Here is a 24,920-nt window from a genome sequence, read left to right on the forward strand (position 1 = left end):
TTTTTGCGGACATGCTTGCATGCATTCACATGCATTCGTATCTATCCATGCATTGCTCCCGTCATCTTCGTTTCCTCTCGCCGGTGGTGGGACCGGAGGGAAGAGCGATCAACGTTCGTGTGGATTCCGCCCCAGAAGAACGGGCGAGGTGCCGAGACTGGACGTCGGTACAGAGGGAGAGGCGCATGCACGGGCAGCAGAGCCCTGCTACACTCTAGGAGGCTGTACCGCGAGCGCACCTTTTCGCCTCAGCTTCTCCGACTTCGAGCTGTCGCCAGATCGCTCACTTCGCCTCGAGGCCGGCAAAAAACCTGCCGACTGCCCCGTGAGGCGACGATGTCTGCATGGATGTATCAGCGCTTCTCACCAGTGTTCCCGCCGCTGGTGTGTGTGTGTCCCCTAGATGGTATTCTGGAAGCGAAAAGTGTGTCACTGGCAGCAAATGCACCAATGTTTCTTCCTGTGTGGCAGCCGAGGATGCGGTCCACAGGACACTACCGGACGTGCAGGGTTTTTCCCGGTTTTTGTGTCACGCTTGAGATCGTGTGGCTCCAGCTTTTTGAGCTGTCGATGCGAATCCGCCGCATTCTGTTTGTGTGGAAAGGTGTGAACTGGCACAGTGAAGGGGAAGTTGTAGCGTACGCGTGCGTTCACGCGTTCGAGAGACTCGAGAATTCCACAGTGCAAAGTCCACTGTTTCTCGCATAATGGGAGAGTTTCGCTGTCCTGGTCGTGCAGGATCGGTTCTGAGCGAGGGTTTTTTCTCGCTTCGCGCGGCCGCAGTCCTGCGCGACAGGAACCATGCTCCTGAGAACGTTTCGTGCTTTGCCGGTGCACACTGGAGAAGGCTGCCGAAGGAGGGCTGCGCGTTTTTCTTTGTGAACAGATGCCGTGAAAACAGGTCCGTACACAGGACGAACAAGCACGGTTCCGGGGTGACTCCTTGCGCCGGTCAGTTCAGACGGCGTACGCGGACGCTCGGTCTCGCATGCCTGTGGGGGTAACGACGCGTCTGTGACGCGGAGCCTCCAAGCCCCTGCAGGAAAGAAATACTCAGACGCCAGTGATCTCTTTTGAGAGCGCGCCTTGTGGAGACGCGGGAATACCGTTGCTGGCGCATGGCCGCACCATTTCGGCGAGGCCACGTAGGCGGTACCACGAGAAAACCGAAAGGCCGACACAGGGACGTCTCTGCACGCTGCGTCGTCCCGTTTCTGGTGGAGGGCCCTCTCGTACCTGACGGGTCGGCGCAACCAAGACGGCTCTCGCGTTGTTCTTGCAGACGGAAAAAACGAGCCGATTTGCGTGACTTGGCTGCAGCAGGCCTTCTGCACGTATACCCCTGCTGCTCTGAGTCACCGTGGCCTTTCTTTCAGGCAAAAAGAACTCGGAAAGCTGTCCAAAGTCGGCAGAGTACACGGCAGCCTCCACGCGGCACGGAAACTTTCAGACTAGAGCTCCCCCGCCGGCTGACGTATCTTAAACCCCGGATGTCCTGATCTGAGCGGAGAGAGAGGCGCAAATCTGCGTGTGATGGAGCGTGCAACGTTCCTGCCTTTCTTTCTCCGAGGACGCCTGGTCGACCGGTGCTCCCGTGGGTTCACGGGCTACGAACAAAGCTGTGCAAATTCTCTGGGAGATCCTACATACCGACGGCGCCTGTAGCATTCGCGCTGGCTCCACTAAGCGCGCGCACAACGCAGAGAGCCTCTTCATGTCGACTGCCTCTGTGGAATGGTTCCGTTGTTTCCAGTTGCTATGGAAACCACTCAGCGTTCGGCCGAGAGGGATTCCGAATGCTTTCGAGGTCACTTTTAGCTCAGAATCGATCACGATCTACACGGCTTCGGACGGGTTCGCTCTTATTCACAACTGCGAGGGACCGAGAACGCAGAGACGCCCACGTGCCTCCTTACTCGGTGTTTGCACTGCATCTGCGAGTAGTCCCCGAGAGTGCATTCTTGCTGCGTAAGGGTGGCGTCGGGTGAGTTTACCCGCGAAGTTCGCTCTACAACCCGTAACCGAGTACCACCGCAGATGCACACATGGCCATACTTCATCCGGGTTTGCGTGGCTTAGCGCTTGGCATGCCACACACCGTCATCTCTCGCTTCCTGCGGGAGTCCTGGCGAACGGTTGCCTGACAAAGCAGGAAAAGCGATGAGGAAGGTTCCGCGGACTCCCCGCGGTGAACATTTCTTCTCAGACGCCACACATTCGCTGCGTATCTAGAGGCGCTGTCAGATTCGTTCACTCGCGAGCATACTTTTGCCTCGAATGACTTGCGCCTGACGAACCCTGCAGCTCTTGGGGAAGTTCCCATTGGGCGTGCCTGAGTTCATGCAAAAAGCACGAAAAACGTGGAGCAAACTGCCGAGATGCCGTGGAGCCCAAGGACAGAGGAGGGTGCCGGAGGCGACGGGCCGAGAAGTAGACACACAGCGGGAAGAAATCTGCCTTCCGACGACAGGAAACCGGTGTCTTTAATCCCCAGATGCAACGAAAAAGCAAACAGGCATCCACAAATGTACCAGGAAAGAGGGGAAAACGCGGCGACGCTAACTCCCTCTGAGTGTGTGTGTGTGTGTGTGCTGAGCGAGGCGGCTTTTAGCGCCGCAGGAGAGAGGAGGAATCCCGAGTCTCCGTAGCGGTGATAGCGGTGACCTTCTCGTTCCAGTTTGCCTGTTTGCCTCCTTTCTTCTAGCGTTTCTGCTTCTTATTATCTCTTCCTCTTTCCAAGTCCTCCTCACTCGGCACTTCTTCTCGCTCTCTCCGACAAAGAAAGCGGAAAAAACCGCCGATTTCCACGACTGGCGCCGGCCATCCCCGGACGGAGCAGCGCACGCGCGCCAGGTCACTTTTAAAACGGAACTTCGTAGACGGAACCGCGCCCCTCTGCTCTGCATAGAGAGATCGCATGAAACAAAACAGGATTTCTCTAGAACGTTCGTCTCTCTGCGTCTTTCCGCGCTGTCGCGAAACCGACCCCATCAGCCTCTCTTTCTGTGTCTTGCGTACGCCTTTTTTTGCGCGCGGGATTCTCCGGGTTTCTCCGTCCCTTGTTGTCTTTCTTTCCGTTCTCTTCGTGTCTTGGAGAAGCTGCGCACTTTCCTTTTCCTTCTCGGATTTCTACGGACGCTTCCGTCTCTCCTCTCCTGAACCCCAGCGACGGGACACGCGTGGTGCGGCAGCGCCTCTGGTCTCCCGTGTCCGTTTTCCCATCTCTGTTTACGCACTTTTGTCGCTCGCTTTTGTCACTCGCCTCCTCGCAAAGCTCACCGTTTGTTGCTTCTTCGTCCCGTTCTTCGGTGAAACACGGAGAGGAAATCTCGCGACACGCGAGGTAGAAACAGGCAGACACAAGCGGGAGGGGGAGCCTTCGCCGTGTTCGTTTTTCCACTTCATTTTCTCTCCTCTTTCCCAGCGTTTGCCTCCCTCTCCGTTTTCAGCGTTGTGTGCTTCTGGCCCCATTTCCCCCCTCCTTGCGTCTGCGCTCCCTCCTTCTGCCTCTCCGCCCTCGACAGTTCTGCGACTGATCCGTGTTTCCTGCGATTTCGCTCGCTGGTTTCACGCTCTTCCCAGTGTTTCCTGACCCGTGGTTCCTGCGCTTTCCCCGCTCTCTCCCTCGCCATGGATCCGGCTGCGTCCTGGAATCGAACTCCTGGGGTTCCTGTTCCTGGCAACGCGTCGCAGGCTCGCGAGGGAAATGTGCAGACAGTTCCTTCAGTCCCCTCGGGGAATCCTGCTGTCTCGACACCGCCAGCGATGCAGAGGAACGGGGCGTTTCCTTCCTCTGTAGTGAAGCGCGAGACACGCCCTCCCGCGGTTTCTTCTTTTCAAGGCTCTCCAGACCAGGCAAAGCCAGGCGAGCAGCCCTGGTTTGCCAGGCCCGCAAACAACCAGTTTTCAGCGCAGCACTCTTCTTCAACCTCTTCTTATCCTCCTTCCTCGTACCCTCCCTCTTCTTATCCCCCCCCTTCTTATCCTCCTTCCTCGTATCCTCCCTCTTCTTATCCTCCTTCCTCGTATCCAGCCTCCTCTGCGGCGAACAGAAGCACACCGGGGCAAGCGGCAGAGGCGGCCGTGCAAAGAGCAGAGGAAACGCATGCAGGAAAGAGCCTGAAAGAGCACCAAGAGTTCCTTCTGCAGAAACAGTTGCAGGCTGAGAGACAGAGAGAAACTGGCGAGAAAGAGCGAGGTTTTGGTGCCACACAACCGCCAACGATCCAGGAGGGATGGCGAGAAAAGCCCAGCGGACCCCCAGGACTCAGTTTCTACACACAAAGCGCGCAGGGACAGGTGAGAAGGAATCTCGTGTGAAAAGCGATATAGCTCTCTCTCTTCCGAAGGACATGCGGCCCACCGAGGACGCACAGAGAGAGACCACTGAAGAGGCGAGTGAAAGAAGAGAATACCAAGCAGTAGAGAAAGTGGTGACTCCAGTTCTAACAGAAGAAACGCCTCCCCATACAACTCCGATACAGACGAACTTGTATGCATGTGCGTGCTTATATCTATCTATTCATCCATGACTGTACATATATATGTGTGTATATGTATACAAAGAGAGATAGAGATGCATGCGTTTTTGCGTGTGCATCTCCATATACATACATGTCTGTACATTTAACAAATAATTAATGGATAGAGGCGGAGTGGCATTCGAGGGGGAGGTAGAGCTGGAAGTAGAAAGTTGATATCTGTCTGCAGGATGGGACAACTCAGTGTATTTCTACGTGTCCCAAAGTAGGCATGTGTGTGCGGCACGCTGCTGTTTCTAATATCTGTATATATATATATATATATATATATCGAGAAGACGGCTTTGCTTTGGTGGGTGCGCAGCGAGTCCGGTTTGTTAATCTGTGTGTGTGTGTGTGTGTGTGTATGGCAGCATCCACATCGACCAGGCCTCGCTCCGCCAGACGGCGCGTCTGGATCGCATGCAGGTGCTTTCCCGCATCCGGTGGCGGTGCCGGGGCCTGCCTTTGTCCCCTCTCACGGCTCGGCGCCTTCGGCTGCTGTCTCCTCGCTCTCTTCTCTCGGTCTGAGTGGCTGCATGACTGGCAGCCCCGACGCGCGAGAGCCTCCGAGCTTCCTTGGCCGCCTCTTCTCTTTCGGCTCCAGTTCGAGCGGAGCCCGGGAGCAGCGCGTGCAGCTGCAGACAGGCTGTTCAGCCGGGACGGAGAGAGACGGGAGCGACGAAATCGGCGACGAGCCGCCTCTCCTGGAAGGTGCGACTCGGGATGAGAGTCTAAACGCATCTGAGAAGGGGAAACAGAAACGAGAAACTCGCGAAACGAAGGAATCGTAGGGCCTCGTGGCGCACGGGGACAGATACACCTGGCACGAAAAGGAGAAAGGCACCGAGCGATAGGCGCGTTCCCTCTCGTCTCTCGCATCCCAGCGTATGTGCAGGCGTTTTCGTTTTCTTCCTGGAATATCGCCACTTCGTGGCTTCACGACTGCATATTCTCTGTGTTTTTGTCGCTTTGCAGAACTGGGGATTCACCCCGACGAGGTCGTCCAGCGATTTAAATCCGTCGTTTTCTTCTACAAGTGAGCTCGGAAGGCCTCGCCCTTTTCCTTTTTGCGCCTCCTCTTTCCCTTCCCGTCTCTTTCGTCGCTTCCCTCATCTTTTCCCCTTTTTTGCATGGCACCTGTTCCGCGAACAAACACCGGATTTCTGCCCGTCTTTCCTCGTCTCTTGGCCGGCCTCATCTCTCTGCTGCTGGTCCCTCATCTATTGTTCTTCGTTACACTCCCGCGCGCCTCGCCGCTTCCGTGCGCTCTCGCTTCTTTCGTCTTCTTCCCGCTCTCTGTCTCGCCTCTCGAGGGCCCGGCGCGTCTGTCTCTCTGCATTTCCTTTTTCGTTTCCCTCTTCGTTGGCGCCTCGTGTGTGTCTCCTCTCTCCCCCCGGCAGAGTCGAGCACGACCTCCTCGTCCACTCCGACATGTGCGGACCCCTCGTCGTCGCCGTGACTCTCGCGTTTCTTCTTCTTATGGTGAGAGAAGTTCACAGATCGCGCGTCTTTGAATCAAGGAGCTGAGAATCGCATGCAGAGTTTCCCACGCTACGCGGGGTTGCGTGCGCGAAGAAAGAAAGCGGTGCTGCTCTCCCTTGCTCTTCTGTAAAGAGAACCAAAAGGAAACAGGGAGAGAGAAAGAGGGGGAGGAGAGAAATATGTGGGGGGTTCGCTTCTCGCGCGGTTTCGGGTGTCCTGAGTGCAGCATGAAGACGCTTCCACTCTCCATGCGTTTTTTCCAGTCAGGAAAAGCTTCCTTTAGCCACATTTACGGCCTCTCGATCGTCGGCAGCTTATGCACTTACGTGCTCCTCAACCTCATGAGTCCCGTAAGAGATAATTCGTGAGGGAAGTGCGATGGGGGGGGGGGGGGGGGAGTTCTCTTGGCTCTCGCTGTCGTCTCTTCCTTCTTCTCTCTCTCGCTTTTCTGTCTCTTCTTGCGGGGTTTTGGCGCTTTCTGCGCGCTTCATCGCCACCCTTTCCGTTCCCGTCGGGCTCTTCGCGCTCTTTTCAAATCTGCTTCGCGCTCTCCTCCCCTGGCTCTCCTCAGAATGAAGGGATCGACCTCTACAGCACCATCAGCATTCTCGGCTACAGCCTCCTACCCGTCGTCTTGTTTGCCCTCGCCTCCATCTTCATCTCCCTCAAAACGTCCGTCGGTCTCATATTCTCCGTCTTGTGCGTCCTCTGGTGCACAGCCACTGCCTCAAGATTCTTCGAATCCGTAAGTCCTTCCTCACCCTTCCTCGGTTTTTCATATATATATATATATATACATACATACATACATACATACATACGTGTCCATACATACATACATACATATAAATATAAACGCAGCTATATATATATATATATATATATGTACATGTATGTGTACATTTATTTATGGACATGTGTGTGTCTAGTGTGTGTATGTGGGGTGAGCATTGTAGTTCTGGTGAATCTACACGTTTTTTTCGGTGTAATCTCCCAAACTCTATCTATGTATTCATGCGGCGAGGACATGTGGGGCAGAGATTTTGGTTTTTCCCGTGCATGCAGGCTCTCCACATGCACGACCAGAGGTTCCTGGTGGCGTATCCTATATCTCTCTTCTACGCCTCCTTTGTGGTTATCGCTGTACTCTGAGTCTCGGCGCAGCCTGTATGAGACAGTTCCAGCGCCTCCTCACTGAAAAGGAAGAGGAACGTCAACGCCCAGAGGATCGCATGATCCGGAGGAAAAGGACGGTGTTCCTCCGTCATCTTCGGCGTGAAGTGAAGAACACGGGTGTGATGGAGCACGCATGCGGGCTTGCGTGTTTCTGGGACCTCAGTCGTTTCTTGCCTCTTTGGTCTGCTTTGTTTGTCCTCTTCCTCCATCTCTCTTTCCGTCTCTTCCTTCCTTTATCGTTCTCTCTTCCTCTCGTCCTCTTCCGCTCACTCTTACTGTTCTTCTCTTTCTCTGCCTGCTTTCTCCTCTCTTGTCCCTTCTCGTTGCTTCTCGATCTCTTCTCCGGTGTCTCGCTGTCTCCTTTTTGTCTTTCTTCTCGCCTTCCTCGACTCCACGCCCGCGCGGGAGTCGGACCAGCAGCTGGGGCGGTCGAGACTTGTGAATTGCATCTTGCGTTCCACAGACGCAAACGTTTTGGGAAAAGAGCGATAAGCTCGTGGGTCTTTCCTGGTCGTTTTTGCTGGAAATGAAAGAGACTCGGCGACAGAGAGCAACTTGCCTCTCCAGCAGGTATGCCGGTGCTCCCGTCTCGTACATGCCGCCTGCCGAGCCTCCTTTTTATGGCTCTTCTTCTCCTTTCCTTTTTATTGCTTTTTCGTTATCTCTCCCGGTTTAGCGTTTTCTTTTATGGAAGCTGTTTTTCGAACTTCGAAAACGTTTTCCGGATGAGAAGACAACCGCGACGGCGGAGGGATTCTCTGCACACACACTGTCTTCTAGGTGTGCACGGCGACGACTCCTCAGTGCGGAATCACTTTTGTCTAGCGGTGAACGTTTTTTAGAAAAGGTCTTTACAAAAAGGGGCACCCGAGAGCGGCCCGCTCAGCATCTCTTGCGCCAGACCCGCTCTTGACTATTCTTTTAGAGAAACAGGAACTTTTTTAGAGAAACCGGAACTTTTTTAGAGGAACAGGAACTTTTTTAGAGAAACAGGAACTCTTTTAGAGGAACAGACAGATGAGGCTGAATCAGGGCGCAGAGCGAGGCTCGAAAAATCAACTTCCACGCGGGCGAGACCGTGCGGGAAGCCGTTGTGAACTGTGCGAGGAGCCCAAACGACTTGTGATGACATCAGACGTTCTTCCGAGACTCACAGCGCTCGTGGCAAGCAAAGGGGAAAGAGTGCTAGAGCCACCACCACAAAGTGCTAGAGAGAACAACACAAGCAGAGTGTTAAACGGACACAGAGTGTTAGATGAAAGAAAAGGAAAGAGAGCGGAAGAGTTGGTCTCAGGGCGCACAGCGAATGCGGAGTGCATGAGGAAGAACGAAAGATGAAGTGAGAGGAGAGGGGGGCGAGAAGAAAAGATGCACCAAACTTGGGAGATCTTTCAGGAAGTCTGCGGGTTCTGCGTCCCTTCTGTGCTGCATTCTAAACCGGACGATCTACACTTTTCTGTCCATGTTTTTTTGGCGTCCACATTTCTTGTCTTAGTAGTTCATGTGAGAGGATGAGAAATGCGCGAGACCCCGCCTATCAGAAGCCGCAGGAAAAGAGGAGAGAGCGGCAAACAGGATACTTTAGTGGGGATAGACGACGGAAACGCGTGGAAAGAAAATAAACCCGGAGGAAGGGGAACAAACCGAGTACGGCAGAAGAACGAGGATGAGAGATGCGAGAGGCCCCACCTATCAGACTCTTTTGCCTCATTGTAAAAGAGACAGGAGCGTCTGTGTCGTGCTGGACTCTCTGCGCGTCGTCCGGGAGCTAACCGGAGAAGTCTAGGCCATCTAGTGCCTTTCGCCTTCCTCGTCCTCTCTCCTCTCGCGTCCCGACGTCGCCCTTCTTTGCTTTTCTCTTCTTGTCTTCCTCGTTCGCTTTGCCTCCTCTCTCTCCTTCTCTGCTTCTTTCGCCCGAGTGAATAGATGTATACATATATATATGTATATGTATATTTGTATATGTATATTAGTATATATATATGTATATATTTATATGTATATAATGCATCTTTACACACGATGCCAATCTTTGCACTCACTTGCCAAATTGCACCTATCCCGTATCTTCGGCGTATATAGAAAACTGTCTGCACCATAAATATATATATATATATATATGTATATGTATATGTATACATGTATCACACAAAATATATCACTCACACCGAGTTTCGGCTGTCTTGCGACGCGTCGATTTTGTGCCCGCTGCTGTGTCCCGTGCAAGGCGCATTTGAACAAGTGCATGCACTCGGAAAATCGCATCTCCCGCGGTGGTCCGTTCGGTTGCTGGGCTAGCCGACTCGTTGCACGACGGCTGCGAGGCGGGAGAAGACAGGAGTCGTGGAGGACGCAGGAGGGAGGGGGGATTCGAGAACCGATGAAGAAGGTAAGAAAGCAAACGAGGAGAGGCAAAAGAGCGATGAGAAGATCAACATCACCCACAGCCGGCAGAGAGCGCATCTTTTTTTTCGACCACGCCGACACACATGTGTGGCCGTGCTCGTGTGTGCTTTCTTCTTTGCATTTTCATCTCTCCGCGACCTTTTCTGTAAATCGCATGCTTCGTCGCTTGCCTCCTCGTTTTTTTCTCTCCTTCGCACTGGTGCTTCCTCCCTCTCAGGCGACAAGCTCTGCAGAGTCGCTGCGTGTCCTGGGCTGCGGCGGTGCCTGGTCCGGCTTCCTCATCAAAAAATTTCTTCTCTTCTCTTTTCGCGGCGAAGACACGCATGCACCATTGGCTCCCTTTGCTCGACCAGGACAACGGACCTCTCCACTCTTCGCGCAGAGACCACGCAAACGGCCGCTGGAACCCCGCACGAGAACGTAGCGAGGAGTCGACATGACTTTCTCAACGCCTTGCAAAACACGTCGACGTCTCTCACCTCTTTCCCTCTGATTTCTCTCTTATTTCTCGCCGCTCTCTTCTTTTCTCATCTCTCCTCTCTCTCCTCTTTCCTCACCTTTTTTTTCGGTCTCTGTGTACTGTGCTGCTCCTCGCTTCATCTCGCTTTCTCCGTTGCTGCGGCTTTTGTTTGCCGCTCTCTCTTCGACTCTTCGTCTGTCTTTGTCTTCTCACCAGTTCGTTCGTCTGTCATTGTCTTCTCACCGGCTCGTTCGTCTGTCATTGTCTTCTTTTCTTCGTCCTCTCCTGTTTCGTCACCCTTTTCTTCACTCTGTTTCGTGGCCGAGCGCAGGGATGAGAGGAGAAAGGGTGACCGGAGCGCGCCAGGCTCCACATCGCCTGCGAGAGCGAGACTCTCTCTCCTCCGTGCTCGTCCCGCTTAGGCGCTGGGCAAACCCTCTTGCTCAAATAAATGCTTATTTGCATGCGTAAAAGCGCTTTACATGCAAAACAAGACTCATTTCCGTGACCCTCTCGCAATGGCGTCGTCTGCGAGTGTGTTTCATTCCGACGAAAAAACAGACGGATCTGACGACAGTGCTTCTTCTTGGACTTCAGATTCCTCTTCCGCACTTTCTGTCTCCTCTCTTTCTCCTTCCTCCTCTCCTTCTTCCTCTCCTTCTTCCTCTCCTTCTTCCTCTCCTTCTCCTCGAAAGTCATCCGGAGATTCCGTTTCTTCTTCTCCTCTCTCTCTGTCTCCCGTCCTCTCTCCCGGCCGGCGCCTTCGCTTTGTTCGCTGCATATCTCTTTTCAATCTTCCCCCCCAGTCGTCCGATCCCTTCTCTCGCTCTCCTGGTCCTCCCTGTGCTTCTCCGTATCCTTGTTTTCCTTCCTCTTGTTCTCTTGCTTGCTCTCCTCCCTGGTCTTGTTCCGCGTCGTGTACCTGTCGCTCAGGACAGGGAAAACCTGAACATTTGCGCCCGGAAGGTTCTCGGCATGGCTCTGAAGGGTGCCTTCCCCGCTCTGCTTGCAAGTCTTCCTGGCGAGCACCTGAGGGTGGAGAGCCCTGTGCAGCTCCTCCCGCGTTCTACCTGGCTTTGCATCCGATTCTGCCTTGGCCGCCGCATGCGCAGCGCGTGCGCAGTGTTCACGGAGAGACCCGGGAGAAGGCGATGAATGCCGAGGGCGGCGGCGAAGAACGCAAAGGAGCAAAAGCGGAAGCAGAAGGGCCAGAGGGCAGAGACAAGGAAGGAGACTCTTTGCTCCTTTCTTCCTCGGCCGTCTCCTCTTCTCGAGGAACGATCAACCACACACAGAAGCCTGCAGAACTGGACGGTGAACACGAGACCCAGCAGGATGGAGAGAACCGCAAGTTGAGCAGCCTCAAGACGCCGTTCTCCACTTCGTCTTCTACGCCCTCGAATCCCTCTGCTTCTGCCGCTTTTCTCGAGCCTGGAACAAACTGTCAAGTCGCCTCTACTCAACCCGCGTCTTCGTCTGCGTCTTCCTCTTCTTTCGCGCGTTCCTCTTCTTTCGCGCATTCCCCTTCTTTCTGGTCGGTTCTGCCGTTCGCGTCTTCTGAGGTTGAGGAAGACTCACGATCTGCTTGCTTGCCCGCTATCCGCAGCGGACTGTTCGTCTGCATGCCGCAGCCGTCATGGCACCTCTCTGGTTGCGACGACATCGATGCTCTCTCCAGTCTCTGCCACTCTTTCTATCTTTCGCTGGTGCCCGTCACCGCACGGCTTCGTCTTGGTTCCCCTTCGCCGTCCTCTCGTGGGCCCAACCGGCATTCGCCTTTTGTCCCCGCTTCTTCTCCCTCTTGTTCGTCTCATTCTGCCTCTTCATCTCTCTCGTCCTCTTCTTTTTCGTCTTCCTCTTCGTCTCCGTCTCCCTGTCCGCCAGCTTTGTTTGTCTCTCCTGCTTCTTCGCAAGCATGTCGCAGGTCTTTCTCGGGACTGCAGTTTTCTCAAGATGAAGCCTCACAGAGTTCTGAGATTCCTCTGTGTCGGGTGGATCTGCGAGAGTTGCGGCCTCTGCACCCTAGAGAAATGCTCTGGAGTCTCCCGTCTCATCCGGTCGTGGTCGTGACGCTGGCGGATGGCCAGCGACTGACGAATCTGTCTCCCTCTTCATACGGTGTCTCTCCCTATGCGGTCTCGCCGCCTTCGCGCGCAGCGTCGAGCACGCGCCTTGGGCGGTGGAAGCCGGGGGAAAGCACGGCCGAGTCTTCGCGTCTCCATCGCGCACTCCCGCCTCCCCACGGCACGGCGCGTGCAAAAGCGTCGCCCGCGGCTCCTGTCTCTCTCTCTGTTGCGCCTCCGCTCTCTCGCTGCTTCGTGTGGCACGGCTCAGGGACAGCGCCCGGCGGAGGCAGCGGGAGTGTCTCGTCGTCCGTGTTCTCCCGATCGGCTGCGTCGTTTCCTCCGCCGAGACAAGCTGAAGAACTGAACCTTTCCCCCGGCTCTTCACTTCCCCTCGCAGGCTTTCTCAGCGACAGAGACACGGGAGGGCCCGCGGAGCTCCCCTCCCTGTCCGCCCGCACGCTGTGGACGCGCTTGGAGTCTCTCAGGCAACTTGCGACAGATGTCGCCCTCGCGACTCGCCAGAGAAGACGGCGGGAGAGAGAGCTGTGCGCTTTGCTGCGCAGCAATGAGACTCCACATGGCGTCTCCGAGGGGACGGTTGGAAACGTGGAAGAAGAAGGCGAGTCAACTGCCGAGGCCGATCGCCCTTCTTTGCCGACGCACGGCAGCGAAGCCACAGGCGTGAACAAAGAAGAGACGAATGCATCCCGGTGTGGCTCCTGTCCCACTGCGGCGGGGCCAGCAGAGAAAAAACGGATGGGTGACGCTTCGCGTTCCGTCGTGAAGGCTTCCTCCTCTTCTCCCTTGGATGGCCTCTCACCTGTCTTCGCTTCTCGATCGCTCGCGTCTCCTTTCACACCTCGCAGCTACCTATCTCCCGGCGCCTCTCTGTCTCGCTGTCTCCGTCTCTCTCTCCTTCAGGCGCACGTTGAAGCGCTCAGGCGCGCAGTCGCCAGCCAGCGCCGCAGGCTGGCGTCCCTGTCTCCGATTCGCCCTTCTTGCTGGAGCGGGCCTGCGGCGAGTGTGCTGGACGATCTTTCTCTCCTCCACCAGGCGCTCTACTGTCGGCGAATCCGCATGCTCTGCGAGTTGGTCCAGATTTTTCCAGTTGAGAACTACGGCCGAGACAGGACCATTCGCGGACTTGAGATCCCTTCCTTGGACGTGCTCGAGCGGTCGCTCTTCGGCCTCACGCCCGCTGTCTCCGGACGATGCAACAGCGCCCCACAGGCGCGGGGCCCCGCAGGCTCGCAGCCTCCGGGGACTGGGCCGCTCGAGGGCGGAGACAGTCTTCCGCCCCAACAAGGCGGAGCGAAGAACGTGGGGTCGGCGAGTTCTTTTCCAGAAGGCGGGACCATCGGGTTTCGGGGAGCGAGCGGCAGCGGCCTGTCAGGCTTCGGCGGCCTGTCGAGCGCGGGGACGCCTGTCTCCTCTGCGGGCTCGCCTCTTGCGCCGCCCGAGGCGGAAGCGCTCTCAGCAGCTGTCGGCTTTCTCGTCCACCTCGTCGTCTTCATCCAGAAATACCTCGATCTCCCGGCCATATCGCCCATCCGCAATCCACTCTGCCAGCCCTACGCCCTGCGTCTCCTGTCTCCGGACCTGTGGGGCTCTGCGACCGGCGAGGGAGCTCCGGGGGGAAGCGCAAGCGATGCGAAGGGCAAAATCCTTCGCTCGCTGCTCGTTCATGTTTTGGCGCAACAGCACGACCTTTTCCTGAAAACGGCGTCGAGCTCGGCGGGGCTGAGTTCAGCTGGAGCCCTAGGCGGCGGAGGCGCCTCGGGAGCAAGAGATAGTTTGACGGCGGCGGTCCTTTTCGGCGGGAAAAGTTCGAGTGTGCAGAGCACAGGCAGCACTGCAAACGCCGCGTCCCTCCTCGGTTTGTCAAACGGAGGGGGGACTGGAACCGCGCTGCATGCGCCCTGCCCTGCGCTCGACTGGCGCGTTCAACTTCCCCTGTATCTCCACCCCAACACTGGGGGCAGCGGAGGGACGGGCGTTCTGCAGAGACAGCAGATTTTCCTCGAGGGCCTCAGGACTGTCGCCGAGTCTCTCTCCGAGGAGTGGGGCGCCGAGCTGGGCATGACCACGCAGAGTCAGACCAGGGGACTGACTGCGGGGCCGGGACGGTCCACGGAGGACAGCGCGCTCTCAGCAGACAGGGACGAAGAGGCGCAAGTCCTACCCCTAAATGCCCTAGAAACTGTCGAAACAATCCTCCACCGGGAAATGTGGGGATTCGGAACCACCAGTTAAAACACGAGACACACCGAAAACATACGTATATCTGTGTACGTATACACATGTGCATATATATATATATATATACATAATTATATATATATATATATACATAATTTTATATATATATACATAATTATATATATATATATATATATATAAGTGAGGACTGCGGGATGGGGTCGTGTCGTGGGCATTCGAACGGGCAGATCGTCTGTGGGAGCACGTTGGTGTGCATGCGAAAGGGTGGCTCAGAACCCTGGAAATCGAGGCACAACCGCAGGGTCAGATGTCCCTTGGTTGTTAAGAGGCAGAGAGGAACAGACAGTCCGGTGCGCAAGACAAAGGGAGATCGGGAAGAACCTGGAGGCGGGCGATCCCCAGGAGTCGATCTGATCCGTGACGGGGAGAGTTTTGTTTCTTGACAACTCGTCAGGTGCGGAACTCTTCTGCGCAGTTCTCTTTGTGTCTCTCGAGTATCCATTTCTGCGTGGTTTCCCGTCTCCTTTGCCTCAGTTTTGACACATCCTCCCAGCAGATGGTATTTCTATAAACATTTATAATTAGTTGTACGCATGTATTCAGTGTCGACAGGAGTCCTGAGGCGCAGAGACAGGTTTCTGGTGCACGCCTCAAACTTTTCCTCTATTCCTCTCTCCATCTTGTCTTTCCCCTCTGCCTGTTTGCTGGTATGTTTAGCCGCTGGTGTTTACGCTCATGAATTCAGTGTCTAGGACTGCCTGGCGCTTAATAACGATTCCGTCTTGCAGCTTCCAGTTAAACTACATATCAAAAGGAGCGCATATAAACTAGTCTTAAACACACCGCTCGTGCTGCATTATGTCCACACTCTACACTGGATACGCTTTACTGTTAACGTACTACATACCATGGGAGCGAAGACAATATAAAATGTAACTCCGTTCATGGAAAAAAAAGAGCGTTCACTGATTGTATTTATGAAACGTGAGTAGTTCACCTAGCCAACACGATCCGGTTGTTTGAGACGGCGACATCCCCCGAAAGTTTTCTGCCGGCGACTTGTCCGTTCTTCTCCCAGTCTGCTAACTCGAGACGCAGAGTCACCCATCGGCCTATCAGCAGTTAAAATTATTTCCATGAACTTATGCATGTGTAGTGTGGCAAATCCCTTTGGGTGAGTCGGGCGGCGTGAGTGAGGGAACTCTCAGCTGGCCCGTCGTGTGCTTTGCACGTTTTCTCTCAAAGCTCCTCCTGAAACGTTTTTTCCCGGGGCACATTTCCTCTCCAGAGAAACCCACCTGGATGTGGGCGTGCGCATGCAGACGGAGAGATGATGCAGAAGAAGAGGCAGCATCGAGAAGGACGGAGCGGTGCGCGTACCCAAGCGTTTCGTAGGAGACTCTCGCCATGAGCTTTACCGGAGCATACATCCAAATACACAGGGAGAGATAGGGGATAATCGGCAGACGATACGGGGAGGCGGACACAGAGGCAGAAAGAGACAAAGGCGATCAGTTTCGAGCCCCACAAATCCACCGGGAGACACAGTGCCGCGCACAGAGGCAGTGTGCTCTGTAGCTCCTCGCAGGTCGAGGTGTAGATAGAGAGACATGGAAAGACCAATACACCTCAAGGGAGACAGAGATACCACTAGAGAGACAGCCACGTGCATCGCTTGGTGGAGAGACGAGACCGGCGGGGTTTTGTGTGGCTCTGTGTTGGACTAGACCGCTCTGGAGAGAGGACTTTCTGCGAGAACTTGGGATTGCTTTCAGCGCCTCGTTCACTGGCGCGTAAGGTACACTCCGTTGCCGCAATTACCGAGACAGTAGAGAGTCCCCGCCCCCCCCCCCCCCCCCAAAACCCCCCCACAAAAGCTTGGGAAGCGCTAGAAGAAGCAAGAAATCTGGGATCCCTTACCACACCCCAACTTGACGTGGAAAATGTGCGGAGTCGCGTCGCCGGTAGAGCCACAGAACGCGCGGGCGCAGATTCGAACACGGCGACGGGGCGCTGTTACCGTCCTCGCGCGTTCCTCACGAATATCGTGGCTACTGCCGCGAGAGAAGCTTTTCTTCTCGTGGGCTACTCTTTTTCTGTCTCAGAGAACCCACGCACGTCTCTACCTGCAAGAGTTCATGCCTCGCACACATATACACAAGAGTAGGAAAGTCCGTGGAAGGGCAGAGAAACAGCGATGAATGGACGCGTGGTATATAGAGGTCGAAAATGCATATCCATTTGTGCCTTACTGTTGAGGCCGAGGTACCAGGAGGTGAGGAGCGAGGCGAAGATTGAGTTGACCCGCAGAGAAAACGGTTACGTTGTGACGCAGCGTGTGTGTCCCTTTCTCGGTCCCCCTGTCGATTTTGGGTTGCTCCCCTAGGCCAGTTTCGCCTAATCGCGAGGCTGCACGGGGATCGCGAAGGCGGCAGCGCGAGCAAAAGATGCTCCCGCTTGCGGAGGCGACACCATCGCCTGTGCGGACACACTCGAAAGATGCAAAATTCCGTCTCTCCGCCGCAAGGCCCTTTTTGAACGCCAAGTCGCGTCTCTCGCTACGCGCCTCTGCAGAAGCCCATTTTTCGGTTTCTATCGGCAGGTGCAAGGGCGAGAGCTTGTGTGTTTCGTCTAGGCACGTGTGCGAATGCAACTGCAGATGTGTGTGCGTGTGTGTGTGTGTGTGCGAGTATTGGCGCGGAACGAGCGGAGTAGCCAGACGTCGACGGAGGAGAGAAGGTCGCGCGGGGCTCTCTGCTCACATGCAAGACCCCTCAGCTGAGCTCGTGCAAACCTGTGTGATTCCGCAGGTGACTCTTTGCGCACTTTGCCGGTTGTGCATCTTTTTCCTTTTTTCTTTTAAGCGCCTGTCGCAAGGCAATTCCACCTTCGTTCGCTGATTTCCTTGGGGCCTGTGGTGCGCGTCCAGCGGTCTTTTTTCGTCGGCGCCTTCTCTGCGTCGTTTTTCCGCTCGGCTCTCCAGGGAGAATCCTTGTCTTTCCCTTGTCTTTCTTTCCGCGGCCTCGTCCGCACTTTCAGGTCGACGCAGTGTACAGACACCGAAAACTCGGCGGTTCCCTTCGTTTTCGCTCCGCCGGTTGACCACTGCTCGCTACACAGCACAAGGAACGCGACGGCTTTCCGTCTCGCGGCGGTTTCTTCCTCAAGATCGCCCTTCTTCTGGACGAACGCAGAAATGGCGGGAGGCGCGACGCGCCGAAAAAAGGGGAAATGCGAGGCCTGCCGCTCCTCCTGGCACACCTGCGTCGATTTCCAGCTGCGTCTCCCGACCGCCCTTGGTCCGTTTTCGCCCTTCGCTGGCTACTGACGTTCGCAGTGCCAAAAACCGGAGCCGCCACGGAGACCGCAGACAGGCAGGAGGCAGCTCTTGATGGTGTGTCTTTGAAGGCGTCTGGAGAACAAAACGCCGCGCTGGGGGATGCTTGCGAAGAACGACCGGGAAAATGGCAAACACCAAGCGATGTGGCAAGACACCCGCGGCCGATCCCGAGGCGCATGTGCACCCGAAACCGCAGGCCGAGTCGAGCCGCGGAAGCAAAAGGACTCGTGAGGGGAGAAATGCTTCACACAGAAACAAAAGCGTCTCTGCTCTCGCGTCCCCCTCCACTTCGTCTCTTCCCGCCTCTTCAATGTCTTCACCTTCTTCATCGCCTGCTACTTTGTCTTCGGCCTTAGCGTCTTGGTCATCCTCGCGGTCTCCCGCCACTGCGCCTGCGTCGTCTTGCGGGCCGCGTCGTTCACCTCGCCTAGCAAGAGGCGGTGTTTCTCCCTCCTCTAGCCTCCCTGCACGTACTTGGGCCGCCGCTTCCGTCTCTCATTCTCCGCAGGCTTCTCTCTCTGCCTTACAGGCGAAGGCTGTCGACTGTCCTGTGGCGTCTCAGGCAGGTCCCCTTGCCAGTCAGGGCATCAGGCGTGCAAGCGAAGACGCAGCAGAGAGGGAAGAAGAGAAGAAGGGGGCTGCCAAAGAAGAGGGAAGAGGAGACAAAGAGGGGGAGGAGAATGGACAAGGAGAGAAGCGTTGCGAACGAGCAGAGCGCGGGCAGCAGGCGGGAAAGCGACTGCGTCTCCGCACTTCTGTTTCTTCTCCAGAAAACGCTGCGTCAATCGCGTCACTTGGGAACCCCGGGCGTCAGCCGGGGTCGTCTGGATGTGCAGAGACAGCGGAGCCAGAAAAGACGGAGACGCGGAAAGGCAAGGATACCGAGGACGGCGGCTCGGGCAGAACGGTGACAAGCCGAGGCGGAAGACGCCGCAACCGCCCTCGAGTGCTCTGCGGCCAGGCGGAAGAGGAACCCGAGGCGGGAGCAGCGAAAGGAACAGACGGAGAGGAGGGCGAGGGAGACGCAGAGAAACAGACAGTAAAGGAAGAGGCAGCCGTCGAGCAAGGCGCCGACGAGCACCCAGACAGAGAGAAGGACATAGGGAGAGAGGAAAAGACGGGAGAAGACGCGACAGAAAAAGACTGTGCAAAACCAGATGCCTCGAGGGGGCCAGAGAAAAACAAAACGTATCCAGCAAGCAAATTACTGGCTGCCGCTAAAAAATTCGTTCGTCCTTTTGGACATACTTCCCATTTGAAGACAGAGACGGAAGGAACTGCCGCATCCGGTGTTCCTCTCTCGTCGTTGGTGCCATCCTATACTTCGTCTTCTGGGCCAGAGCCTTCTCTCGCTGCTGCTTCTCTCTCGTCTTCTCTCTCTACTTCTCTCTCTACTTTTTCTCCCACTTCTCTCTCTACTTCCTCTCTCTCTAGTTCGTCTCTCGCCACCTCTCTCTCTTCTTCTCCCTCTTCTTCTTCTCCTCCCTCTTCTTCTCCCTCTTCTTCTGTCTTGACTTTTTCTCCCTCCAGTGCCTCTGCTTCGACTCCTTTTCTCTCGAATTCCTCGCGTTCTTCCTCTTCTCCCTGCACTTCCTCTCTCTCTTCGTCCCTTCTCGCGTCTTCTGCCGCGTCGTCTTTTTCTCTTGCTGGTTCTCTCTGCCCACATGCAGGTGCGTCTGCGCGAAGGGACCAGGAACTAGCCGCGACTTTCTCTGCTTCGGCGCCCTCGACTCTGCAGCGGCCTGCCTGTTCGCTGCTGCGGAACCTGCCGAGTCTGCAAAAGCGTCTGCTTGCGACAAAACAGCAGCTTCTCGAGAAGCTTCAAGCGAAAACCAAGTCAACTCCGGCACTCCCGTCCTCTCCTTCTAGTTCGTCTGCACGAGGAGTCTCTGCGTCTCCGCCGGAGGCGTCTTCTGTCGCAGGTTCTTCTGTGGAGCGCAGCTCCACGTCGCCCCTCTCGCGCTCGTCTGCTGCCGACCCGCCTCGCTGTCCAGCGGGTCATCGCCGCGGGATGTCTTCGGGTCCCGGCGCCTCTCCACCAAAGACCCAGGCGCCCCCGGAAAAGAGGGAGAAAAAGGGTGCAGGCCAGGAGGGCATCTGCAAAAGGGAAAACGTCGTTGTGATTGCCATCGACGACGCAGAGAGCGACGAGGAGGACCGGACCAGCAGGACCATACAGACAGTGGCACATGCCGACCTGGTGCAGTCTTCCTCGAGTTCGTGCTCCCGCGCAGTGACCATCTCAGAGAAGAGGCCTGCGGATCAGTGTGTATCGTTCTCTGCGTCTTCCGCTTGGGCACCTGAAAGAAAGGAAGAACCTCCGTCGTTTTCTCCTTCCGGAACTGACGCGTCGTCTCCGCGTTCGTTTTCCGAGTCTTCGCCCCACCGTACTTCCCCGCGTCTTTCCTCCGCGCGGAGCCGTCCCCGCGCTTCCCAGCTTCCACATGCTTCCCGACAGCTCCCCTGTGTGGTGTCCGTGTCTTCTGCCTCGTCGCCTCTCAACTCTCCAGTTTCCTGTCCCTCCTCGCCCCTCGCTGATTTCTCTGCTGGCTCTTCTCCCGCGCCGTCGCCGCTGTCGTGCGTCTGTCTTGAGCGAGAACCTCGAATTCGGTTCAGTCTGAAGAAGCTGCCTGCCGCAAGTCCACACGTTGTGTCGGCGGAGTACCATCGTCGGCGGGAGGCTCTGCAGCGCGAAGCCGAGGAAGGGGAAATCATCGAGTTGTCTCCTCCGTGTCGGAAGATTTCTTCCGCGCCCTGCTTGTTGCCGAGTTCCCGCCCCCCACACGGGGCCAGCGCCGCGGGCCGAGCGGCGTCACGGAGACACCAGACAGAAGACGTGGCGAGCTGGAGAGAGTGCGAAGAAAGGGAGAAAGAAAGAGCCGCCGGAAGAGACGGAGAGGGCCGGGCAGCGCAGAGCAGCCGGAGATCGGGGGAGAAAGAGCCGCAGATGCATGCGACGCGGGAGCGAACGCGAACTGGAGGGCGACTTGGCCCATACTTTTCGGGGGCCGATAAGAGCCACTCTCCGCATTTCCTTCTTCCTCCGCAGGTTCTTCAGGGCCGGAGCAGGGATGCGCAAGACAGCGACACCGTGAGGGAGGCACGTGGGTCGAGAAGATTTCACTACGAGGCTCCTGCGTCTGCTGCCGTGCCTCCGTCGTGTGCGTCCTTCCACTTGCCACAAACCGTCCACGTCTCTTTAGACGGGTCTTCTCAGGTCGTCTTCCCTCCGCTTTTTCAGCCTCAGCAGCAGATCCTCCAAAGCCACGCTCCCCCACCCGGTCTTCCTTCCCCAGGCGCGTCCACCTTGTCTTCTTCCCCTGCGTTGTTTGGCTCTCCCTTCTCGTCGGCCTGGCGCCACACCGTTGCCGGCCGTGCCTCTCCTCTTTCTCCTCGATCTCTCTCTTGTGTGCCGGTCTCCGGGCGGGATTCTGCTGCGCCCATGGGGGACCCGTTGAGGAGAGAAGATCGAGGCGAGAGCGATGCGCCAAGCGCGAAAAAGACTCCGGACCTCCAAAACGGCGAGCCGAGTGGAGAAGGACAAGCTGAAACACGAGGCGGGGGAGAAAGGTTACCGCGTTCCGCGGTGACTAAGCTTCATCGCGGAGACTGTAGAGCACCGCACGGCAGGCCTGTCTGTGAGGCAGAGAGGACCAGAAGCGGCTGCAGCGAGGTCTCTTGCATGCCCCGGGGAGTCAGGAGCGTGCCGACAAAGACAGGAGAAAAAGGAGAAGTGTGTCCTTACCGTGCAGTCTCTGAGGACAGAGGGCCGAACTTGAGTAGGGTTCTGACTTCTCTCTATGCGACTTTTGCGGCCGAGGCGACAGGATCGGGCGTCGACCTCTCTGTCCTTTTTCTCGCCTTCGATGAGGCCTTCATCAGGCCCCACCGTCGGGCGAGAAGGCAGAACGCACTCGCTTCTTCAGGCACGTCTTCTCTCTCTACTTGTTCTGTCTCTTCCGACGCATCGAGTCTGTCTCCAGCGCGTCGATCGCTGCCTCTCTCTGGCTCTGAGAAGGGTAGCCATCGCGGGAGGCGAGCAGCCCGGAGGCGGGCTAGGACACTGGCGCGAAGGAGAGAGCGGAAGAGAGAAGGACGGGAGTCCAGAGACATGCCCGCACGCGAGGGAAAGCGTCACCGCACATCATGCTCTCCAGAACTTGAGGTGGAAATGCGTTGTGCTTCCCCAAGAGGGAGAAAGAGGGATTCGGCGAGTGTGCAGCGGCGCGAAGACAGGGGCAAAGAAAGGAGAAAAAGACCAAGAGAACAGAGAATGCGAGGCTGGAGCGACACATCAACTTCGGAGGGGCGCGACGAGCGGGACGGCGTGGTGCATGTGGAGCGAGGAAGACCAGCGAGTGCAGCTGGCGGAGGAGAGAGTCTGAAACGTGAGAGAGAGGCGCAGCGCAGAGTCTCGAGAAGCCCCGGCACCAAAATCGAGGAACACGAGTCAAGTGGTGAGACTGGTCCGTCGCCGCGACTCACACAAGGCGAGAGAACCAACGGAAGAGACCAAGAGGCAGGCGACCAGCCACGCGTCGGCACTCGAGAGAAGGGGAGACACGCAGCGAGAGAAGAGAGCAAGACAAAGCGCGACAAAGGCGAGGGGACGAACAGAGGCAAAGGGCGGTTCGTGGGAGAAGACGCAGGAGACAGAGACGCGGGACAGGAAGAAGGAGAGACAGAGGGAGCACAGGAGACAGCGGCGGGAGCAGCAGAGCCGGCCTGTGGAGAGAACGTGAGGGAAGGGATGAACGAAAATGAAGCAGAGAGACGCGAAAAAACAGAGACGGGAGACGAATCGCGAGAAAACGAAGCAGCATTACACTGTCACTTTGGAGGAGATGCGTACCTTCTCGGCTTCCAGATGGAAACCACGACCCGCAAAGGCGGGATGAGTTTCATAGATAAGTTGCGAGCTCTGAAGCGTTTCAGAGGCAAGGCCATGCTGGGGAAATAGAAGCAAAGAGAGAGGCATACGCATGCGTTTGCATGCATACAAGGACAAACCCACAAGTGTGCTTTCTGTGCACACTCAAGTCAAGCACGCTGGCCTCCAGCATTCGTCCATGTCCTGGGGTGGACCTGTTCACGCCTATTTCCATTTGGCTGTATTGTTGCCCTTTCGACTGTAGGCGTCTTCGTTTATTTTCCAGAGTGAAAGACGGTGCATCCGGGTTCCCGCTGCTGGGCAGCCTTGCTTTCCGTTGTTGGAGAAGAGATAAGTTTCGGCACCGTTTTTTTCTGTGCACGCCGTGGTTGCATCTGGGTTTCGCACTCCACTCGGAGGAACTGCGACAGAAAAGATGTCTTCAACGCACACAGACGTCTCCCTAGGGTAGAGGTTCCTGGTGGTCCTTGCAACTCCCGTGGAAGCGCCAGAGGCTGTTTGGTCTTCCTTGTCCACACAAACAGCAGAATCGGCACTCACGTAGCGAGCAGAAAGGACGCGAAAGGAGAGCGGTAGTGCGCTACAACGCAGTGCTTCAGGAGAGAAGAGGCGGTGGGAAACAAAGGAACACGAAATTTCAGGTTGGACGAGGTTCTTTCTGCTTACTTGGGGTCGTTCTTCGCTCTTCTGCCTTTTTCTTTCCTGCTTTGCTACTCTCGCTGTTTCCCTGTAAACCCTCTCGCTTCTTCTCTCGCGGTGACGCCTTCGCTCCGATGCTCTCTCCCCTCCAATTTCTTTACGGCTTTACCCTTTTTCTGCGATCTTGCCACATCGAGCACCCTGTAGAGCCGTCAGCAACTGCACGTCAAATTTCTGTTCATCGGTATGGGTAAGACTTCCATGGCGAAGGGGCCGTCCGCCGAGCCTCTCGGAACTTGCAAACGCCCTCGGCTTAGGGTGTTTTCTGTCTTTCACGATGCCGAAAGCGACACAGAAAAGCCGGCCTGCCAATGGAAATGGCGGCCAGCATTTCCCTCTCTTCCGTGCCCGCATCTTCATCTCGGAGGGGTACGCCCCTCAGATCGAAGGACTTCTTTCATGGGGGGTACGCCAAGAAAACGATTCCCACTGCCTATGGTTCGAAGGAATGATAGGAAGATAGAGATTTTTGCCTGTCAGTTTACAAAAGGCTGCCCATTACACGTAGCCCCGTCCTCATCACACGGTAGGCGCCGTCGCCCCCCACCTTTTCTTCTTGTAAGGGCTCCGTTTTCACGTGCAGAAAGAAGCACTCGGCCTGCAGGTTTCTCACACTGTTCGCACAATCAAGGGGATGACACAGATGGTCTGTTTTCACCAAAGCGGCGAGAGCAGTCCTGTCCTTCTCTTGCCTTCAGTGGATCGCTGCGGACTGTGTTATGTGGCCAGATGCCACAAACCGAACAGAACTGTGGAGATTGCGCATTTAGAGGAGTTGAGAGATCAAGTGTATCCGCTTGATTTGGATGGGGCCGAGCACGCACCCCGGTGGCTCTCAGGCTCTACATTTTACCGCATATATCCGCTCACAGGAGACTTCTTCGTTTGTCACGAAACTCTGCTGCAACTCAGAGAACCGTCAAGGAACAGAGAACACGATGATTCCTTGTGTGAGTTGCAAAACCATCTGTCTTGGTTCTCTTTGCAGTACACGTTTCCAGTTTTCGAACCTGAGAGGCCTTGCTACTTTGAACCCGGGAAAAAAACGATCTGCATTCCTAGGGATTATGTTTCCTCATGCTATCTCCGGCTGTGTATTGGCTAGCAGAGTAATTTGTCTCTCTCTCCCTCTCAGCTGAAATCTTTGGGCGACTTTCCGTGTGTTCTGCCAACGTTCCGACTCAGCGATGACTCTCTCTGACCTCATCGCCTGCGGCGACTCGTCGCTCATGGCCTCTCTAAGTCGTCGTAGTAGCAAACACGCCACAGAACGTCGTTACCCCTTGGTCCAGTCATTGACTCTCGCGGGGATCGGCTCGGGTGTAAGTGTCGCTAGCTTCGCGCGGGCTCTTCCGCTGTACCTGTAATAAGGGGGTGCCCACTTCATTCTTGTGACATCTGTCCAGTCATCGAATCAGTCCAGACCGCCGTCTACATAAATAACCTCTATTTGTTCTGCACATTTGACCATTCTACTCTCGTCATTCTGGTTGTTCTGCGGGGTGTGGGGACCTCGAGTCTCGTGAACAGGGAACTGCAACTCATAAATGCGAGCACTCAGCGGCCCCACCTCTTCGGCCACATACGGATAACGGGGAGGCAGCGAACCTGTTGTTTCTTTTTCTTTTTCGCGTGGCTCCAGAAAGAGGAAACCACA

At 56.0% G+C, this 24,920-nt stretch overlaps 3 protein-coding genes across 3 annotated transcripts; all 3 read left to right on the forward strand.

The window, feature by feature from the left end:
* Positions 1–3,630: 3,630 nt before the first annotated feature.
* On the forward strand, positions 3,631–7,157 carry NCLIV_051360 (Similarity to HYPOTHETICAL INTEGRAL MEMBRANE PROTEIN YIPA_yeast, related; the record flags this gene model as incomplete). Its single annotated transcript, XM_003884690.1, has 7 exons — positions 3,631–4,299; positions 4,895–5,234; positions 5,499–5,559; positions 5,924–6,005; positions 6,269–6,355; positions 6,577–6,750; positions 7,071–7,157. The coding sequence occupies 7 exons, from the start codon at positions 3,631–3,633 to the stop codon at positions 7,155–7,157; spliced, it is 1,500 nt and encodes a 499-aa protein (XP_003884739.1).
* Positions 7,158–11,198: 4,041 nt separating this feature from the next.
* NCLIV_051370 (hypothetical protein) lies at positions 11,199–14,366 on the forward strand (the record flags this gene model as incomplete). Its single annotated transcript, XM_003884691.1, has 1 exon — positions 11,199–14,366. The coding sequence occupies one exon, from the start codon at positions 11,199–11,201 to the stop codon at positions 14,364–14,366; it is 3,168 nt and encodes a 1,055-aa protein (XP_003884740.1).
* Positions 14,367–17,797: 3,431 nt separating this feature from the next.
* On the forward strand, positions 17,798–22,633 carry NCLIV_051380 (conserved hypothetical protein; the record flags this gene model as incomplete). The annotated part of the gene is made up of 1 exon (XM_003884692.1): positions 17,798–22,633. One exon carries the CDS (start codon positions 17,798–17,800, stop codon positions 22,631–22,633), a length of 4,836 nt encoding a protein of 1,611 aa, XP_003884741.1.
* Positions 22,634–24,920: the final 2,287 nt, after the last annotated feature.

This window comes from Neospora caninum, chromosome X (genome assembly GCF_000208865.1).
Source record: "Neospora caninum Liverpool complete genome, chromosome X".
NCBI classification, from domain to species: domain Eukaryota; phylum Apicomplexa; class Conoidasida; order Eucoccidiorida; family Sarcocystidae; genus Neospora; species Neospora caninum.